At 46.5% G+C, this 21384-nt stretch overlaps 1 protein-coding gene across 4 annotated transcripts in view; it reads left to right on the forward strand.

Annotated features, from left to right (window-relative positions):
- LOC119460625 (SR-related and CTD-associated factor 8-like) overlaps positions 1 to 21384 on the forward strand; it is a 72419-nt gene that overhangs the window by 23255 nt on the left and 27780 nt on the right. For all 4 annotated transcript variants that reach the window (XM_049673081.1, XM_049673085.1, XM_049673083.1 and 1 more), the window contains 4 exons: positions 821 to 1095; positions 8881 to 9101; positions 12889 to 12989; positions 15622 to 15729. In XM_049673081.1, the coding sequence (XP_049529038.1) occupies positions 821 to 1095; positions 8881 to 9101; positions 12889 to 12989; positions 15622 to 15729 (705 nt within the window). The remainder of the gene's footprint in view (positions 1 to 820; positions 1096 to 8880; positions 9102 to 12888; positions 12990 to 15621; positions 15730 to 21384) is intronic.

Genomic DNA, 21384 nt, shown 5'->3' on the forward strand with positions numbered 1-21384 from the left:
TGACGGTGGTTGTAGTGCCCGTGGGCATTTTAAGGTGCATCTTGCACGTGCGGCACCTTGCGTCACTGGCTCTGCGCTTGGAGAAACTCCCAGATAGCACTCTGGAACACCTGTTGCACCAATTCATCCATGGTTTGGCTACTACGTGCGTGTGTGCAATCGAGCAGAAAGGACTACCAAAGCGTCACCAAAGTTGAGAACTTGAAGCGACAGAAACATTTGCCGAACATTTTTGCAAGTGCAAGCCTAAAAGGCTCTAGAAAGCACATGGTTGTCTGACCAAAGACCTTTATTGCTTATTCTCTTTTTTTAGATTAGCCAATGTTACGATGATTTATATCATATCTTACAATTGCAAGGTATAATATAAATAAATACCACCTACAGATATTGCAATGACGTTACATTTAGTGCCTAAAAATGCAATAGTAAGCATTTTCTTTAAAAATTGAGAAATGCCATCGCCATAGTTATAAATATTATTTACGTTCGTGAATTCGTATGCTTGGTCAACAAAGTGACATGAAGGCACTGTACCCAGGGTAAATGTAGATACATAACGCTTGTATTCGAAAATTTTGAATATTCGCACAACCCTAAATATTTAATGTCACTGCCCCCAGTATGTTTTGGTTGTTATGAAGAAAAAGAAGAGCTTGCATGCAAGCATTGTAATAGTGCATCCTTTTGAGGACGTATTGACTGCCGTTTAATCTGTTTCTGTGAAATCTGACCAGATTGGGACTTTTGGGATGAATGAAACAGATTATTTGTTTTTCTATTGTATGCCAAATGTATGATTCATTTTTATGTTGCCCAGGCGGCCCTGTACCCTCCGGTGGCACCCATGGGTGGCATTGGCTTTGTTGGCGGTGGTGAGCCACCTGGTGGATTTGCGCCCCTAGCGGCAGGCCCTACATCTGCTGACGAACCCCCCATATCGGCATCCATGGAAAGTGGGGGGGCCGCTACATTACCTTCATACATGAGTGGTGGGGACTTGGACGAACGGTGTGGAGTCGTCTTGGGCCCTGGCGGCCGTGACATGGACCTCCGTACAGCAGCAGGAGGCCTGCCCTCTCCAGGGCGTGAGAGGTACGCTGACTTGCTTATTTTGAAACCAAATACAGTAGAACCCCGCTGATACATTTTTCACGGGACCGTAAAGAAAAACGTAAGAGCCGGGAAACGCAAGAGCCGAGAAACAGGAAAAATTGAGAAATGAGAGTAGTGCTGAACTGAACACAATATTATTTTAATTCTTACGTGTGAAAAAATCGTAGCTGGACCCGAAAACTGAAGCATCGATTGTGATAACAAATTAGTAGACAGCTTTACAAAGTAAGGATGGTAGTTTTATTGTCCGTATAAACTTCTAAACATTTGCTTATTAACAATATTAACGAGCACGGTTTCAGCGCCCACAGTTTTGTGGGCTATTTTGCTATTAATGCTATTTTGGAGGTAATCTGCTGCATGTGCAAAGACTGAGCGAGTGAAGATGGTTTGGCATCATGCATGGTCCTTGTGTGCTTACTGCTGGAGGTTGCATAATCTTGAGTTTTGGAGCCGCGTTTTAAAGGGAGACACAGACAAATCATTCGCTTCCCACTGCCGGCACATTTTATATCGTCACACTGTGGGCGACACTCAGCCGCGGGGGCAGAGAGGACGCGAAAGCGTTGCTGGCTTCGCTTATTACTGCCGATGTGAAGATATCATCCACATTGCATGAAACCGTATCATTGTCATCAACTCTAAAATTCAACGAAATAATTCTTTTTCTAATTCAAATTAGCTTTTTCTGATTGCCCATAATTTGGAAAATTTTGCGACTCCTTCCATGTAAGAAAATTCAATCGGCGACTGTACAAATATATTTGCATAATAGATTGAATTTTAATATAATGAAATTTCAATTTAACGGAGAAAATTAACGATTTTACCCACTTCTTTACATTGAGGTTTAACTGTACTGCTTTCCAAGGAAAATTAAGTGTTGCTTAGTTGCTTCTTTTAAGACAACTGGTGCACTTAACTTGGTTGGTGCTACTATGGGATTCCTGTTGTGAAATAATGCTGTTACTAGGGCTAAAAAGGAGACTGGTGACTTTTGTGGAAATTCTTCTTGTGCAGATTTCAATTTGGAAAAACTTGAAGACAGTTTGTTGTTGGTAATAAACGAAGACTGAAGACCATTATACAGTGAAACCTCGTTACTACGAACACCACATTAACAAACTTTTCATAAATCCCTTACTGGCTGCTTATACAGTAAAACCTCGATAATTCGAAGGTCACCGGACATCGAAAATTCTTCGAATTAAGCATATTTTCGAATTAACCGAAATGAATTTAAAAAAAAGACAAGCAAGAACTTGCTGCAAAAAGAAATCACCTTTATTTTCTATGTCCCAGAAAGATTACTCGCAGTAATCACTGATGCGGGTTTACTTGGCGCGGTAGTTCGCCTCCCCTAGTGCCATGCTCTCCAGCTGGCTCACAACACGTAGCATACAATATCACCCGCACTGCACTCAACGAAGTTGCAAACGATGTTCACGGAATCTATAACTGCCGCGAAAGCGGGCATGGGGGTGCTTGACTCAAATTTGGACTTGCTGGATATTCCAGACTTCAAAAATGCACTCTCAGGGTTCCTATTGAGTTCATGCATTTTCGCACACAATTTTTAGGACGAATTGAGACCCCAAAGTTCGATTTTCCGGACTAAATCGCTCTTTCCGAGCCATGCTACTTAGAGGCCGCCATGTTGGATTTTGCACTGGCTTGGATTCCAGTGGCTTGCTGTATAGCCTTCAAGATTGAAAGGCACGTGCTATCAATAGAGAGCTCGCGCCATCCTCCAGTCCTGGAGGCCATGCCCGCTCTTCCTTGGCTGACAAAACGCTCCAGAGTAGTGCACTTTTTCTTTTTTCTTTCTAGTATATGTGCTCAGCATTATCGTAACCATTTATTGTGGGATGTTTTTTTATTGCAATAGCAACTATATGGACACTTCAAATGGATTTATGCCATCGGCGTCGCCGCCGCCGCCGTGAGGTTCCATATAAAATCCAAGGGCGATAAAATCATCGCCGCGCGCCGTATGTGCGAGTGAGAGCGAACGCATGGGAGCGACATTTTCATGAGAGCGAACGCATGGCAGAGCGCAAATGCGACTCCCTCCGTCGCGCGAAAGGCCGTGGGGGTATGGGAGGGGGGGAGGGCGTCGCTGTGCTGTGGCACCAAATGCGTAACTTGCAACCAGGCACAAGGGGAATTGGCGATGAATCTCCCAGGCGAAGGGAGGGGGGGAGACTCTTCTAACAACTGCGTACTTAGCGCCGGATCGGGTTCTCGAGCGCACCGAATCTTGAAAGCGATCTCCAGACGGCTCTGACCTTTGTATACGCTGTGCTTTTGCTGCTCAGTTTCCGTTGAAGCGATAGACCGCACAAACCTTTGCTCGCTGCGGCAGCCGGGCTCGTTCGCGCCAGAGTTTTGACAGTGGTTGTCTGCGGTCATCGAGTGTGATCTATTTATGTTTGCTTGTGCGCGTTGACACCACGCTTGTTAATTCAGTGAGTGTTTTTTTTTTTTTTTTTTTCCTCTAGTTTCGGTTGCTATTTTGAATGTGGCGTGTACACTGAGCAGGTGTCTCAGAGACCCTTGTCTCAGTGATCAGCGCTACCTGCTGTGCCTTCGCGAGAGCTAAGCGGTGCGAAGCTCGTTTCTTCGATCTCCATGGCAAACTCCGTTGGCGGAGATCGCCAACACGGTGAGGTTCGTGTCGACTGTACACGGAGATGACATCATTGCTGCGCAAATCCAAGCAAGTTGATCCCCTTCAACCGTAGTATGAGGCAGGGCATTATTAGAGATTTAAGGGGGGAGGAGGGGATGAAAAATAACTTTTTTGTTTCTTGGCAGAAAGGGCTGAAATTTGGCACACGCGCTGTACATTGCAATAGAGGGACAAATCCAAAATTTCATTAAGATATCTTCATTAGTTTTTGTTTTATAAGAATTTACAAAAGTTTACAAGTTCCTTGCTCGTGGAAAGCCTGGCACAGTAACGAAACATGGTACGGAACTGGGAATACTTTGTATGTTTGCCCAGATGCCTAATCTATATCAAGACAGTGTTAGATTTTTTTTTTTAGTGCCCTTATAATTTTTTACTCAACATGACATGCATGTAACTTGTGTTTGACTGCATAGAGCCATGCAGTAATTGTGAAGTAATTAAATAATGGAAAAATAAATGAACATTTCAAGACTGTCTTGATGTGCAGCACAGTTCATGGATCACAGCAAAACAAACTGGATCAAAATCGGTCCAGCCATTGTTGTGCTATGCTTTCCACAAGCGAGGTGACCGACCAAAAAAACACTATTGAGAAAACGAGCTGCAAAGTTTTGCAAGCAGTGCAGGTTTATTAGAACGCATCAGGGCGGTAATTTTTGGCATCAGTGCTGTCAAGCATCTTCTTGCACCTTTGCCTCTTCGTTTGGTGGGCTTTGAAAATTTAATAGCCTGGCTAGTACATCAAATTGAACTTCCGTTCAGTTGCGGACATCGCGCGAAGGGAGTCGCGCACGCTGCATGCTCGCGATTCTGCCGTCACCGCTGACGCGAAACGCGGCTCGAGGCGCGTCTGAATGGTGCGCCGTTCGGGGGACTATTTGTCCGGTGAATTTTCGGTTATTACACTGTAGCTCGTCGACGGTTGGGGCTCGCTCAGAGGCGGCGTGTTCATGTCGCACGATGCATCAAACTAAGTACACCGTCTTCGCCGGCGATGGTGACCTTCGACCCGCGTCGATACGATCTCGGCTGGTTCGCGCGGCCGTACGCCGAGGCGCGGGAGCTTCCGTTGGCGCGTCTTCCGTCGACTGCGTTATCGGTACCGATGGCACAGGGCGATTGTCGGTTTCGCTGCTTGAGTCACACGGTGCAAGATAGCGCGGCACGTAATCCACGGTGCAAGGTAGCGCGGCACGTTCAGTCGGGTGCTCCTCCGCTAATCGCCGTACTTTTCTCGCCGTAGGAGGCTTGCGCTTCCGTATTCCGAAGACGTGCTTCGTCCAAACTTTCTTCTCCAACAAGCAACGATCCTTAACTAAACTGGGCGCTCTCAGAAATCCGAATTCTGCGTGTCAAGTGAAGACGCCGGCATGGTTTGCGAAGCGAACAACTGCGGTAGCCATCTTGCCCGCTGCCGCAGCAGTAACCAATGGGAAGACGCCATTCAGCACGGCAGCCAATCGCAGGCCCGCTTTCATCGGAGGGCCCGTGTGACTACCTCTAGCAGACCCGCGATTCTTTTGTGTTTGTGCGTTTGTTACAAGATGGCGAAGACCGACGAATTGAGAAGCGGAACGGCGAAACTTTGAGCTTTCGAACGATACCAAGATGGCGGCGCTCGGTGGCGGGAAATACGAGATATGGCTCCGTGAACTGCGGTGATTTTGCGCGATTTAAAGCTGTTTTTTCGCCCTGCGCACTGACAAATTAATTTTTTTCGGGCACTTTTAGTGCGTTTCCAGCCAAATCATTTTGATACAGCGTAGATTAGGCGTTGCAGATACCGAAATGCGGGGTTTCCAAAAACCTATTTTTCTCGTGATTTTCGCGATCTGATCCCCGCGTCCCCCCTTAAGCCGCACTAATAATTTTTTTCTTTCTGCTGAGCGAGTTTCTGCTGAACGAGAAAATCAGTTGGCAATTGTACAGATCGCCCTAACCTACCAGCCGGAAACTTCGAATTAACCGAGTTCGGAATTATCGAGGTTTTACTGTAGCTTCAATGAAAATATTTCAGTACTGTATTTACTCGATTCTAACGCACCCTCGATTGTAACACGCACCCGTTTTCTCTGACAAAAAAAAAAAAACAACCTTTGCAGTGCGGCGCACCTAATGCTTTCATTCAGAAATGCAACTGTCTCTCATTTGGAAAAACAAAGGTTTACTCCCGATGCACTAAAGTTGCGATGAATGAAAAAAGTAACAGTTTCACCCGAAAAGCTCAGCATCGATTACGATAGCAAATTAGTAGACCGCTATACAAAGTAAGGATATCAGTTTTATCGGCCGTATAAACTTACAAACATTCGATTACTAAATAAATTCACACGCGCACAAGCAAACATCAACACATCTCACTGATTGACCGCGGAAAGTCGCTGTCAAAACGCTGGAGTGACTAAGCGCGGGGAGTGAATTGACCTTCGTGCTAGCATGCCTCTCGCTTCAACACGACCTATGAGCGGCAAAAACACAGTGCGCGGCGGACTCTTCTCGTCGCAGATCGCTTTCAAGATAGAGCCAAGGCGATCATAATCATTGCAGAATACATTCCGCTTTGGTGCACTGAAATCCTTCTGCATTGCTTTACTGGCAAAAATCCTCTCCTTTTGTTTGCGCCAGCCCCACACGCAAGTTTCGGATTCTCCGAGCGCCCGTGATGCAGCCCGATTTCCGTCCGTCTCTGCACACATGATCACTTTCCTTTTAAATGCGGCATCATGATGAACTCGGCACTTCATGCTCATAGAGCAGACGCAGAAAACAGGAAGACAGACAGTAGACTACAGTGGAATCTCGATGATACGATCACGGCTAATACGAATTTCCGGATGATGCAAATTTTTCTGGGGTCCCGGCTGAGCCCCACTACTTTGCAACGTGCTAGAAAATGGTTGTTACGAATCGATTTTTGACCCGCGTCGGTTGATACGAATAAACGCCGCCACACCGACGGCCGCGAAAGAGAACAGCGAGCAGTCACGCGCGTTTTCCCATTCTGTTTTGGTGCGGAGGCGCGGACGCGGCGCCGGACAGCGCGGTAGCCACGACTGGGCGTGAAGAGTTTGAAGCGGTGGCGCTTTTGTTGCTTTTGTGCTTTTCCTTTTGTCTCTTCGCTCGCTGCGGCGGCCGCTTTTTTACTCTGCCAACAAATGCGTTCTTCTATTTTGCGCCTGTGCCGGCTGTCGGTGTTGTCGCGTGCACCGTATCTTGAAAGCGATCTCCACAAGGCTCTGACGTTTGTATGTGCCGTGCTTACGCCGCTCAGTTTCCGTTGAAGCGATAGACCGCACGAGCTTTCGCTTGGTGTGGCGGCCGCTCTTCCCTGCGGCCGCCAAACTGTTTTGCAAAACTGTTTTAATTGCCGTATTTATCTGATTCTAGTGCCCACCCAATTATCGCATACTTCATGAAAGGCATGCATTCGATTTTTCGGACGTTGACTGTATTGGAAAATCTGGGGATTCTTAAATTTCCGTGTATTCTTTATGGCAGCCGGAACAGCAGGCTAGCAGACAAGGCTCATAAAGCGGATGTCATGGCACATCAGTTGGGAAAACTTAAGATGGCGCAGGAGGAAAAAAAATGCCAGGATGCGACTTTATTTTTTCTTATTCTTTTTTTTTTTCCGCCCTATTGCGGAGGTAACGACGCATCAGGTTTTGTGAGCACACGCTCCGCACAGACAAGTGTCACCTAGCAACGGAGGCATGTTCCTTTCTTTTTTCGTCCTTTCTGCACATGCCTCTGTTTCTGATTAATACGGCGTTTCTGTCTTAAAGTGGCGGTACCAGCTAGCACACAGAAATTGTAACCTCCTTGCTTGCGGGTCGGGTCGCACTGTCCGTATAGTGTCATTTACAAGCACTTATACTTTGGAATAGTTCAGGTTCAGGAATAGTTCAGGAGCGAGGCAGTTACGGTGTCCATGGCAACGAATGTGAAAAACAAACAAGCAAAAGGAAACATTACGCTTTATAGGCAACATGGAGCTTCTTTGTCAGTGGTTTTCTCAGTGTCAGCGTCTCTTTTGCCCGCACCACTCTATATACTATGGTGCTGCGTGGTGACGGAATCTATGGAAAATAGCAACAGCGACATTTTCATAGGTAGCTCCTATGGTGACAACTGATAAACTGATGTGTTGATGGGCAAAAGGGCTTATTTTGGGGCTTTCACTATAATGACCTTTCAGAATAACAATTTGCCGCATTCTCCTGAAGTTTTTTTTATTGAGATTTCACTGTAGTAGCTCGGTTTCCGAAATGTAAAACTGTTTTAATTACCGTATTTATCTGGTTCTAGTGCCCACCCAATTATCGCATACTTAAGTAAGAATATCTAAGTGCTCCGAATGTCTGGCGTCTCACTGCCACTTCAATCGGGATCAAGCCCGATCCAGATTGAAATTCTCGACCGCAGTTCGATGCCAGTTGCGATCAAAAGTGCGCCGGGGTGCCACCCGTATAACATGCCTCCAATTCACACACACAAAAAAAATAACATGCCCCCCTACGTTCACAATCAGAAAGAAAATGAGACGAGCAGAATTTACCTTCGCATTCGAGAATTATTTTTGATTGCCTTTTGATGTAAAAGTGGCATGTTGTCGTTGCCGTTTGGGAGTCATTGGCTGCAGGTATCAAGCACACAGGGGCGGTATTCTTGAGCATTCACTTTAGATACTGCTATTGCTTCCGCAAGACACTGCATTGGACTTGCTGAAGTAAGTGGCCGACAACGAGCTTGACACAGCACCAGAAATGGTGTCATCCGATTACGCTGATGCATTCGGTGCCATGTCGCGTGAAATCGTGTGAAAGTGATAGTATTTCCGAAAGTTATTGGCCGAAAATACTGCTCTAGATCGTAGTCGAGCACAAAATGAACCAACAGCAACGTTTGCAAAAATGCGATCTGTCCCCACTTTGTGAGGGCTATGATGCGCTGCGTCTGATGGCTCTAGTGGTATGAATCTAACCACAGCATGTATGGCATGTGGTTGGGTCTGTTTACTATGTTGAGAGAAAGTTCTTATGCTCCTTACCTTGTACTCGCTACTGCAGGGACAGGCGAAGGCACAGTCGGTCACGGTCTCCGAGGCGGCGGGGCCGCTCTCGTTCCCGATCACCGTCTCGTGCTTCTGGTAATCGGTATGTCAGCACAACCAAGGGGGACCGCTCAAGGGAGCGGGAGACCAGAGAAAGTGCCCGAGAGAAAGAGCGTGAACGTGAGAGAGAGCGTCGTCGGAAAGGCTTCCCACCTGTGAAGAAGAATTGCCTCAGCGGTGAGGGTGTATTGCTTCTTTATTTATACTTATTTGCAAAACTAATGAGATACAGTCAAACTTGCATCTAGTCAAACCCACTTATAACAACAACGGCTTTAACAATATAGTCGAACACACGTATAAAATCGTCGACTGATCTTTCATACTCAACAGGGATCGCCAGAAAGTCAGAATAAAAAGGAGTCTGAAATACCGGATTCACTCTGAAATAAGTGAGCTTATTTCTCAAGTTGCCAAAAAAGGTGTGCTTTATTCTCGGAACACCACATTCGGTGATATCTTCAATTCCGCATGACGAGTGCAAGACAGATTGGTGTTTGCGAGTGACGGCATTCATGACACAGTGCCAAGCACACCATATTTCGTGTGACCAGCGCAAGATACATCAGCCTCTAGGAGCGACAGCATTTTTAAAAGGCTCAGTGCCAAGCGTGCTATCTATTCACAGTGGGAAATACAGCTGCCAGTTGATGTGCCCGCTGCTAGTCAGGTGTCGTGAATATGGAAGGACAGTAGACTCCCTTTAAGAGGAACTCGAAGGGACCGTAGAAACTTGTTCGTCTTATCAGAAGTTGGGCTTATCCCGAGTGCCTCATAAAAAGTGCCCAGATAAAAAAAGTGGCAACATGTTATGGACTCCATGAACACTGCCAGAAAGTCCGTACAATCATTTGCAATACTAGATTTGTCAGAAAATAAGAGACTTCGTTCCACAAGTGGCCAAAAAAGGTGTGCTGTGTTCTCGGAATCATCACTGTCAGGGCAGGGATGCCTTCAATTTCGCGTGACTAGCGCAAGACGCATTGGCTACAAGCGAAGTCATTCTTGGCACAATGCAAAGACTCCTTTTTTATCACACTGCAGGAGCGCTGCTACCCATTGACGGGTCTGGAAGCCTGAGAACAAGTTAAGGACTGCGCAAAGAGCGAGGGAACGAAAAATGTTAAGCGTAACGTTAAGAGACGGGCTGAGAGCAATGTCGATCAGAGAGCAAACGGGGCTAGCCGATGTTCTAGTTGACATTAAGTGAAAAAAATTCAGTTGGGCAGGCCATGTAATGCATTGGGTAGAAAACTGGTGGACCATTACTGTTACAGTATCGGTGCCAAGAGAAGGGAAATTTTCTGCCATCGAGAGGACGGCAAAAAATTAGGTGGGGTTATGAAATTACCCGGAGCTGCTTGAAGTTAGAAAATTTGCAGGCGCAAGTTAGAATCCGCTAGCGCAAGACAGGGTTAATTGGAGATGGCTGGGAGAGGCATTCGTCCTGCAGTGGACATAAAAATAGGCTGACGATAATTATGATAATGGGGTGTGTGCTCCAAAAGGAAAAAGATCACAAAATCCTCGGGTGGGAGCGGGGGGACCGTGAGCCCCTTTGTCACACCCACCTTTGCCTCCCCACTGCTCCCGCGCGTGCCTGCACACCTTCGTCACATTGCCTCTTGAAAAAAAAAAAAAAATGTAGGAGCCACTTTGTCGCACCCTCCTCTTTGTGCTGCGTACCCCGCACGGCACTCCTTCGTTGCACCGCTCTCCTGTCTCTCTTCCACCCTCTTGCCAACATCGGAGAGCTAGAAGGAAGACAGGCCGTGTGGGATGGTGCGGCACAAAGGTGAGGATAGTGAAGCAGCTCAGGGAAGCACCCAGTAGCCAGATTTATCTTTTATAGCCAATAATGCAGCATGGGAACATTATAGTAAGTAGTTTATTCTACCATAGCACAAAAAGTTCAGGGTGGGGCAGCTGATCATTGTTACATTTGAGTATTGTTAAAACCGGTTATGCTATAAGTGGGTTCTACTCTGCTTCTTTTTGTCTAAATAAAATGTTTGTCCCCCTCTGCTTTATTTATTTTTTTTTTTTGCAACCCGGTATAACAATTATTGGTGATAACAATGGGATTTTCTTGGGACTTGAATACAGTAAAAGCTCGTTAATTCACAACTCGTTAATTTGAAATTTCTGATAACTCGAAGTAGCCGCCCCGGTCCGTCCAACAATGTATTGAAAGCAATGTGTAACGCATCCCACTAATTCACACTAAAATTCGCACTGCCACCTATAATTCGAACTCCGTGCCATTGTGAATTGGGAAAGTGCTAGTGCGCAGGGGAGCACATTGGCCACGCTGGTGTCGCTGCGCGGGCCACGCAGCTTTGCTCTTTCGAGCGGCGGCGTGCGCGTGCGCCCGTGACACGCCAACGCTGCTTTGCCGATGGTCGCAGAGAGCAGTTCCAAGCGGCGCGCGGGTTAGGGATCGTTCTGCGCATGCTCCGAAGGGAGTAGCCGACGGCGCACGCGTCGGAAGTGTAGAGGGGACAGCATTTTGGTTGGCGCAGTGCAAGAGGCGTAGCGTGAGTGGCCGCAAGCGACGCCCACCCACGCGCCGTAAGCATCGTAAAACGCGCCTCGAACACGTCGAACCGCATTCGCTGTGTCCAGTTACGTTGGCTGTGCCACTACGTCGAACTACAGTAAAACCACGTTAATTCGGAAAATCTGACAATACGAACTCGTCCTCTGTTCCCGGCTGCCGTAAGCATTATTCAGTGCAATCAAATTCTCATTGATTCGGATGTACTTGGCCGCACATCGGTTAATTCGGACAACTTTCGGAGCTCGGCGAGCGAGGAGCACCACAGTCATCAGCTAAAATCGTACGTGAATGACCGGGACACCGGAACGCTTCGTGCCTATTTGTTCCTTTAGCCTTTATTCTTGTGTTTACCGCCGCCCATAGCACCGCGTTGGCCGCGTTCCTTCATGACTGCGGTCGCCATCCATGATCATGTCGATAGCGGCCGCGGTACCGTCCCCAGCGGTTGCGGCAGTAGTTCCACTTTGACTCTGTGCGCACGTCGGCCACGTGCCTTCATAACTGAATCCACGATTGCGTCGATAGCGGTCGCGCTAACAGTAGTTTCGTTCTGACTTACTTCGTGCATTGTGCGCGCGCCTTCAGAACCGCAAGGTCGCTGTCCATGATCGCGTCGACAGCGGTCGCGGTTTCGTCCGCAGCAGTTGCGGCAAACAGTAGTTCCGTTTTTACTGAGTGCAAAGCTTTCAAGGATGAAGAGCACAGTCTACTACATCGCGATGGGTGGCGACCTGGCAACACTGCCAAAGCAATACATAATTGGGATGTGCGTGCGGTAGTGAAAAGCGTCTCAGATGGGCGCCGCGGCCGCGTTGTGAATGAAGTCGCGAGGCCTTCGCCGCTGCAAGCGTTAATTAGTCATGAGATGATGCGCATTGCAGCGTCCGCACTGTTTTTGCGCAATATAAAAACAGGATTTGCCGATTCGTTCAGTAAATAAAAACCTGTTTACGTACGTAAGCATTTGTTTGTTTTCTTGATACCCTTGATAGTTCAACATTTGGTTAACTCGGACATTTTTTTTTTTTTTTTTTGGTCCCGTGAAATTAGAATTAACGAGGTTTTACTATAGACGTTCCTGCTAACGTGAAGTAGTATGTGCACGCACACGCGCTTACGCTGCGTTGGACTATATATGCTCCTTAAAAGAGTGATTTTTTATCTGACTTTCATTCGTTGAAATTTTCTATAATTCAAATTTTCGTAGCATCCCTGAGGAATTCGTATTAACAAACATTTACTTTATTGTTATCAGGGGGTTCGACTGTATTTTGCCCACGCACTGGCGAATCCAGAAGGGTGGCCCCCAGGGCTTCCCCCCTTCCTTTGTGGACGCTACCCTGGATCTGTCTGCGTGCTCACGTGTTAAATATGCTAAATATTGATTTGCTTGTTTTTGCACAGTTTGCAGTGCTACGCTATGGCTTGGACATGTTCCAAAGTCTGTATCGGAAATGGACTTGCACGACACCTTTGGTGAATTTGGCGCCATAGTCAGGATAGATGTGAGTATGATGTCAGTGCCCTGATTACTTAACTTCTCTTGACTTTTCGAAAGATAAGTGTTCTGAAAAATGTTTTTAAAAGAGAGTATCAATTGCTACCTGCATTATGTGGCCCTTGTCAAAACCTCTTTAAGTGAGAGTTTGGCAGAATTCCAGGAACTTTATGGCGAACTTCCAGGAGATTTATGGAGAGATGTAGCGAGATGGCCCAATTTTCACTATGGTTTTTTTTGTGTCTGTAGTACTTCAACTGCTGTATCCAAAGACAGGAATTTTTCTTTAACTACTAACTAGGTGATACCACTAAAAAAATGACGATTTTGGTGTAACTAAACAGTGGCGTCATCTGTCACCGCTATGATGGAATGTGCATTCTACAATAGGGGTGACAAATGGCACCACCAAAATAGTAATTTTTTTAGTGCCGTTGCTGCAAAAAACGTGCACTTAGACTTCATTGTGAATAAAACTGGCAATTTATGCTTGCAAACGGGATAGTTAAGGGGGGACCTGGGTCTTGGACTAAAAATTTTGTAGAATCTTTATTCTTTGACCTATAGTGCTGAAAACTTGTACATATATGTAATGTTATCTGTTTATTTCCAATATAAGGTCCGTTTTCGTATATGTCCTTTGGTTTCGAATTTTATGCAAGCTTCCTTTAACTATCTTCCGGAAAGATTTGCCAATTATGTGTTCCTGAGATATCACTAAACAGGGTATTAATGGTTTCTGTATGATTCAAGGAGTGCAACAAAATGAATCTTATTGCTCTAAGGCAGTATTTCAGCGCTTAGTAAGGACGAGGACAAAGGAGACTTACGAACACACAGGCGCTTATTGCTCTGCCTTACCTAGAACAAGAGCTGAGAGACTTTAAAGCTTGAAACTCGAAAAAGTTTTTCTGGTGACTAATTCAATACCTAGTAACGCGTGTTCTAGGTGCGGCAAACCAATAAGGTTGGTTTTGTTACACTCCTTGAATCATACAGAAGCCACTGATAACCTATTTAGTGATATCGAAAAAACTCATAATTGGCAAATCTTTCCGGAAGATAATTAAAGGAAATGCATGAAACTTGAACCAAAAGAGATAAACGAAAATTGACCTTATATTCGTAATAAGCACATAACATTACATACATGTACAAGTTTTCAGCACTATACGTCAAAGAATAAAGATTCTACAAAATTTTTAGTCCAAGACCCAGGTCCCCCCTTAACTGAACCCACTGAAAAATGATTGCTTTGTGTGAAACTTGAGCAAAAATGAGCCATCAGTTTAGTTTGAAGATTCATGTGTGCCTGGCACTCCTATTTATGCAATGCTCAGTATTCAAACTGTGAAAAAATTGTAGCACTACAGTCACCGGTGGACTTCATGGATTCCAAAAATTCGGACTTGTTGGATATTTCGGACTTGCACCATCAGGGTTTCCCATAGAACTAATGCATATTCGCGACCGATTTTTTCGGACAAATTTCGGCCCCAAAGTTAGATTTTCCAGACTAAGTCGCTCGTTCTGAGCCATGCTGCCCATTCTTGGAGGCTGCCATGTTGGATTATTCGCCGGCTTGCCCAAGCTTGGCTTCCAGTGGCCCGCTCTATAGCCTCCAAGATTAGGAAACGTACGTGCGCCCCCCATCCCCCTGTCTCGGGGGCCATGTCCGCTCTTCCTTAGCTCACAGAATGCTCTAGGGGACGACACTTTTTCTTTTCTTCTTTCTTTTTTCGGTCAGCACTATCGTCATAATCCCTTTGTGAAATCCGGCTTTTATTACAATTTATTTTTTTAAAGTTCAGTTGCTACTTTGCACACCACGTGGTGTATGCGCGTCGGAGACGTATGCACCTTCGCATTTATCGCATTTGTGTGATCGGCGCCACCTCCTGTGCCTTCGCGAGAGCCAAATGGTACAAAACGTGGCCTCCGCAATCAGCTCCGGCAGCGCGCTCTCACTGAACCGTTAGGGAGTTGGCAAGATTTCTCCGTTGGGCTACGTGCTGAATGGGACAGCCGGAGCGAACGGTGCGCTGCCGGAGCTGATTGCGGAGACTACATGCGAAGTAATGGGGCTCGTTTCTTAGATCTCCATAATGACCTCCGCTAACAGAGATTGCCATTGCGGTGACGCTCTTATTGACTGTATGCAAAAACGTCAGTCTTCCGCAAATCCAAGCAAATCTGATCGCCTCCAAGCGTAGCATGAGGCAGGGCATCATTAAAGATTTTTTTTTTTACGCCACTCTAAGCCTAATAAATTATCTTATTTAGGGTGAACGAGTTTTTCGGACTGTTCGATTTTCCAGACTATTTTTCGGTCCCTGCGAAGTCCGGAAAATCAGTCGGCGACTGTACACGCACCCGTATCATCTTCTTTCTCTTAACATTGCACTTACTATTTCATCACTAGTTGCACAGTTCTTTCTTCTCAGGATTCTTAATTCTGAATGTTCAAGCCCAATGCGTTAGTACTGGTAGAATGCATTGTATGATGAAGTTTTAAAATGTAAATGATAGAGCATTTTAAACTAGTATGAGAACACTTGGACGTCGCCTTGCATCTTGGTGTGATGATGACTTCTCTCTCTCACTTTGTTGGTTTCCTCTCTTTTTTTTTTTTTTTTCAGATGATTCCTCCTCGTGGTTGTGCCTATGTGTGTATGGACCGCAGGCAAGATGCTTTTCGGGCGTTGCAAAAACTGAAAAATCTGAAGTTGCAGGGAAGCCTCATCAAGGTGTGTGTCTGTTTGCTCTTGTGTGAATGTGGGTGATACTTACGATTGAACTTAGAAAAATGGACTTTGAGCATTATAAAATTTTTTTATTAATAAAACTAAATTAAGTTAGGCTGTACAGCCTACTCCTGTTACTCCGACTCCAATTAGACTTTTCGATAAATTCGATCCGGCTGGCGCCTATGCATTTCTATAGACCCTAACATTCATAATTTTCGATCCTAAAATTGACCTTCACCAGATAATTCCAACTTAAGGGAGGAGGGGGGGATGAAAACTAACTTTCTTGTTTCTTGGCAGAAAGGGCTGAAATTTGGCACACACACTGTACATAGCAATACAGAGGCAAATCTAAAATTTCATTAAGATATCCTCATTAGTTTTTGTTTTATAAGAACTTACAAAAGTTTACACGTTCCTTGCTCGTGGAAAGCCTGGCACAGTAACGAAACATGGTATGGAACTGGGAATACACTGTAGATCGCTTATAACGTAAGTCGCCGGAGTCGCGAATATCTTTACTATAAGCGGTACTGAACTATAACCAAAACAACGAATTTCAAGCCCTGCACGTATGCAAAACATGTAGACCAAGCATGTAGACACGCTTTGTACTATCGCGATGTAGCTGGTGCTCTTTAAGTTCGACAGCTTTGCACCGAGTCAAAACGAAACAACAGTTTGCCGCAACCGCTGCGGAAAAAACCGTGACCGGTATCGACTCGATTATGAATGGCGACGTTGCGGTGCTGAAGGCACGCACCCGACACATGCACCAAGTCTGGAGGAATTAACTACCGTTCGCTGCAACTGCAGTCGAAACCGCGGTCGCTATCTATGCGATCATCGATGGCAACTACACAGGTTTTTTTTTTTTTTTTTTTTTTGGCACGCGGCCGATGCGCGTACCGAGTAAAAACGAAACTACAGTTCGCTGCAACGGCTGCGGAGAAAACCGCGGCTGCTATCGACGCGATCGTGGATGACGACTACGCAGTTACGAAAGTCCGCGGCCAACGCAGTGTTATGCGCAGCGGTAAACGCAAGAATACAGGCTTTAAAGACGCAAATAGGCTCAAAGCGTACCGGCGTTGCTGTCATTCACGTACATTATCAACTGATGGCCGTGGTGATGCGGACTCCGCCGCTTCGTTTCGGTTGGACTCTAGCGCCATTCTTGCTCTTTTGCGGCGCTCCTCAAGCTCCGAAAATAGTCCGAATTAACCGATGTGCGGCCAAATAAGTACGAATTAACGAGAGTTTGATTGCATTGAATAATGTACACGTCGGCTGAGAGCACGCACCTTGTTGAGAAGCGTGTTCGCTGCCGCCCTTGTCGGCGAGATTTTTCCGCGGAAGCCGCATTATAACCGGTATTTCGTCTCACATGGTTGCACTGTAAGCAGTATGCGTATACATGGAGTGCTATGGGAAAATTAATGGGAGTCTGAAAAGACCGTACTATATCCGGTCCTGCACTCTAAACGGTTACGTTATAAGTGGTCTATACTGTACTTTGTATGTTTGCCCAAATGTCTAAGCTATATCAAGACAGTGTTAGATTTTTTTTTTCGTGCTCTCATAATTTTTTACGCAACATGACATGCATGTGACTTGTGTTTCACTGCATAGAGCTATGTAATTATTCTGTAATAATTAAATAGTGGAAAGATTAATGAACATTTCAAGACTGTCTTGATGTGCAGCACAGTTTATGGATCACAGCAAAACAAACTGGATCAAAATCGGTCCAGGCATTGTCGTGCTATGCTTTCCACAAACAAGGTGACCAACAAAAAAAAACACAATTAAGAAAACAAGCTGCAAAGTTTTGCAAGCAGTGCAGGTTTATTAGAACGCATCAAGCCGGTAATTTTTGGCATCATTGCTGTCAGGCATCTTCTTGCACCTTTGCCTCTTCGTTTGGTGGGCTTTGAAGATTTCATAGCCTGGTTAGTCCATCAAATTGAACTTCCGTTCAGTTGTGGACACCGCGCGAAGGTAGTCGCCAACGTTGCATGCTCGTGCTTCTGCCGTCACCGCTGACACGAAACGTGGCTCAAGGCGCAGCTGAATGGTGCGCCGTTCGGGCAGCTATTTGTCCGGTGAATCTTCGGCTATCACACTGTAAATCGTCGGCAGTTGGGGCTTGCTTGGAGGCGGCGTGTCCGTGACGCACGATGCATCAGAAACTGAGTGCGCCGTCTTTGCCGGCGATGGTGACCTTCAACCCGCGTCGATACGATCTCGGCTGATTGGCGTGGCTGTACGCCGAGGCGCGGGAGCCTCCGTTGACGCGTCTTCTGTCGCCTGCGTTATCGGTGCCGATGGCACAGGGCGATTGTCGGTTTCGCTGCTGGAGTCACTCGGTGCAAGGTAGCGCGGCACGTTCAGTTGGGTGCTCCTCCGCTTCTTCCACTAGTCGCCGTATGTTTCTCGCCGTAGGAGGCTTCCGTATTCCGAAGTCGTGCTTCGTCCAAAATTTCTTCTCGAATGAGCCACAATCCATCACTTATCTGGGAGCTCCCAGAAATCCGAATTCTGCGTGTCAAGTGAAGACGCCGGCGTAGTTTGCGAAGCAGACAACTGCGGTCGCCATCTTGCCCGCTGCCGCAGCAGTAACCAGTGCGGAGACGCCTTTCAGCACAGCAGCCAATCGGAGGCCCGCTTTCATCGGAGGGTCTATGTGACTACCTCCAGCAGACCCGCGCTTCTTTTGTGTGTGTGCGTTTGTTACAAGATGGCGACGTCCGACGAATTGAGAAGCGGAACGGCGAAACTTTGAGCTTTCTAACGATACCAAGATGGCGGCGCTCGGTGGTGGGAAATACAAGATATGGCTCCGTGAATTGCGGTGATCTTGCGCGATTTAAAGCTGTTTTCTCGCCCTGCGCACTGACATATTAATTTTTTTCGGGCACTTTTAGTGCGTTTTCAGCCAAACCATTTTGATACAGCGTAGATTAGGCGTTGCAGATACCGAAACGCGTGGTTTCCAAAAATAGATTTTTCTTGCGATTTTTGCGATCTGATCCCCGCGTCCCCCCTTAACAAATCAGAAAGCACAAGCCTGACCTCTATCGGGACCCCAATAATAGCGGCCCCTTTGGTGGCCGCGTCTTACTCGGCGATGCTTAGAGGACAGTGAATGCATCGAGCACATCTCATCTCCCGTCGAAAACGGAAATTTTCGGCCTGCCCTAAAAAGATGTTCAAGCAATAACCATAGCTCTGATAACGGTATTTACCAGATTTAACATGCACACTTTTTTCCGAGAAAATTGGGCCAAAAATTCCCTCCATGGTGCAATCAGATACGAAACCAAAACTGCCTTAGCGGCCTTTGTATGCTTTAATGTATAACACAAGTGTACTGTGATGAAGGTGACATTAAAAAGCGTATGGCAAAGCTGACTTTAAAAAAACCAACCACCATTGTGCAATGCATTGTTTCTTTCAATTCCGGGGTTTTACATGCCAAAACCATAATACGATTATGAAGGACGCCATAGTTGGGGACTCCGGATTAACTTTGACCACTTGGGGTTTTTTAACGTTCACTCAAAGCACAGTACACAGGCGTTATTGCATTTTGCCCCCATCGAAATCTGGTTGCGGCGGCGGGGATTTGATCCCGTGACCTCGTGCTTAGCAGCACCACGCCATAGCCATAGTCAACACAGCGGGTAATGCATGTTAGACCCTTACCCATTTTAATGCTAAAAAGTCAGTTGTCTATTTGTTTAGGGGCTTTCATGTCACTTCTATGTTATTTTTTTACTTTGCATGCAGAAAGTGGGCCGGAATTTGGTTCGGGGGCGTGTTAGAATCGGGCAAATACACTGTAGACTGCTTATAACGTAAGTCCCCGGAGTCGCGAATATCCGCACTATAACCAAAGCAAAAAGTTTCGAGGCCCGCACATATGCAAAACATGTGCACCGAGCCGCCACGCGTATTCAACAGTCGAGGAATGCGGCTAGAACGTTTGCATTCAATTTACAGTTGAATCTCGTTAATTCGAAGCAAATGACGCGGCGGCGCCTCCGACCGGCATTGCTCCGGCACCGCCATAGAGTAAAAGCTGAGGAAAGACCCCTCAATGTCACGTGCGAACAAAACAAAAAAGAAAGAAAGAAAACGCGGCGGAAATTTCACCCTCTCTCAAATGGCAAGGTCGCCGATTCTGCGTTGCGCCGGAACATGAGTGTACGACGTCTCAACCACGCTACCGTAGCCATGCATAGAAAATGGAAGTGAACCCTTCTTTCTCCTTTATGCATCCTCTACTTTCTAGTCCGTGTTGGCCTTGCACGCTGCGGCTACGGCGCACAAGGAAGCAGTGGCGCTGTCCCAGGCCGGCCAACGAAACTGCCCACGCCGGCAAACGCCCGCTTCCCCATAACAGCAGAAAACGAAACTTCAGGGACCTGGTGCCGGGCCAGCTAGAGTGGCGGCGCCTGCACGACGGCAGGTGCGCACGGTGATAGTCGAAAGTGAGGGAGCTACGAGGGAGGGCGAGGGGAGCCACCGAAGCGGCGGAGTTGCCGAGGCCAAATCCGCTTCCATGCCGCCCTCCTCCCTCACATTCCACGGTCTCCGCGTGCACCCTTTGCCGTACTGTGCCGGCGCCGCCTGCTCCCTGAAGTTTCGTTTACTGCCGTTATCTTGAAGCAGCGTTGGCCAGCTTTGGCAGTTTCGTGGCCCTCGCTCGCTATGCGCGCTGTGATATTTCACGACTCGCACTCAAGATTCTGGTTTCAGCCTCACTGGCTGTTCGTTCGCACCACGTGCCCTTCTCCTCCACTTCGTCTCTCTTGCTTCCTCGAGCACTCCTTGGGGCGCCCATTTTTGGGGAGCGTTCGCCGTCTCCGCTGACTTCCGTAGTCCCAGGCAGCCGCACTGTAACCGATATTTCGTTTCCCGCAACTGCACTATAAGTGATACGTGTATACATGGAGTGCTATGAGAAAATTAACGGGAGTCTGAAAAGACCGCACTATATCCGGTTCTGCACTATAAGCGGTTGCGTTATAAGTGGTCTATACTGTACTGCCAAATTAATCAATATTGTGTTCTGGCGCTTTTTCCACATCTTGTTTATTAGATCCGCTGGATAATTCGACTAATTTTGTTGCTCCCGTCAGGTTAAAATTTACGGAATTCGACTGTATTAGAAAATTAGACTTGTGTAATAGCATAATGGCCTACTCATACCCCAAGAAAATGCTTGGTAAGCCAGGAAATGTTAGCGGCGCTGCTGGCCTGAAGTTTCCACACCATCTCTCCGTAATGTCATGGATTTTGACGGCATCTGCTTGGGTCTGGTGTTCTTGACTTGACGAAGCAAACTTGAATAACTTCTGCACTAAAACAATCAAAATGTGTCAAAATATTTTGAAATTGGCGACATGGCACTGTGGTTTCAGCTCAGAATTCAGGCCTGTGTAATTTTATCTTCCTTTTGTCCAACATAATTTTCCACTGAGTGAAGGAAATTGTTTTTTAAAGTCAGTTCGAATTGGACAATGTAGTAGTGCAGTTTTGTGATCTTGTGGACTTAGCTGAATTTTGATATGCAATGTGTTGTTTTCTTCAGTTGCAGGAAGACTGCATTTATATTTTGTTTCATTATATAAATAGTGCAGTATTACC

The sequence above is a fragment of the Dermacentor silvarum genome, chromosome 8 (assembly GCF_013339745.2).
Source record: "Dermacentor silvarum isolate Dsil-2018 chromosome 8, BIME_Dsil_1.4, whole genome shotgun sequence".
NCBI lineage: Eukaryota > Metazoa > Arthropoda > Arachnida > Ixodida > Ixodidae > Dermacentor > Dermacentor silvarum.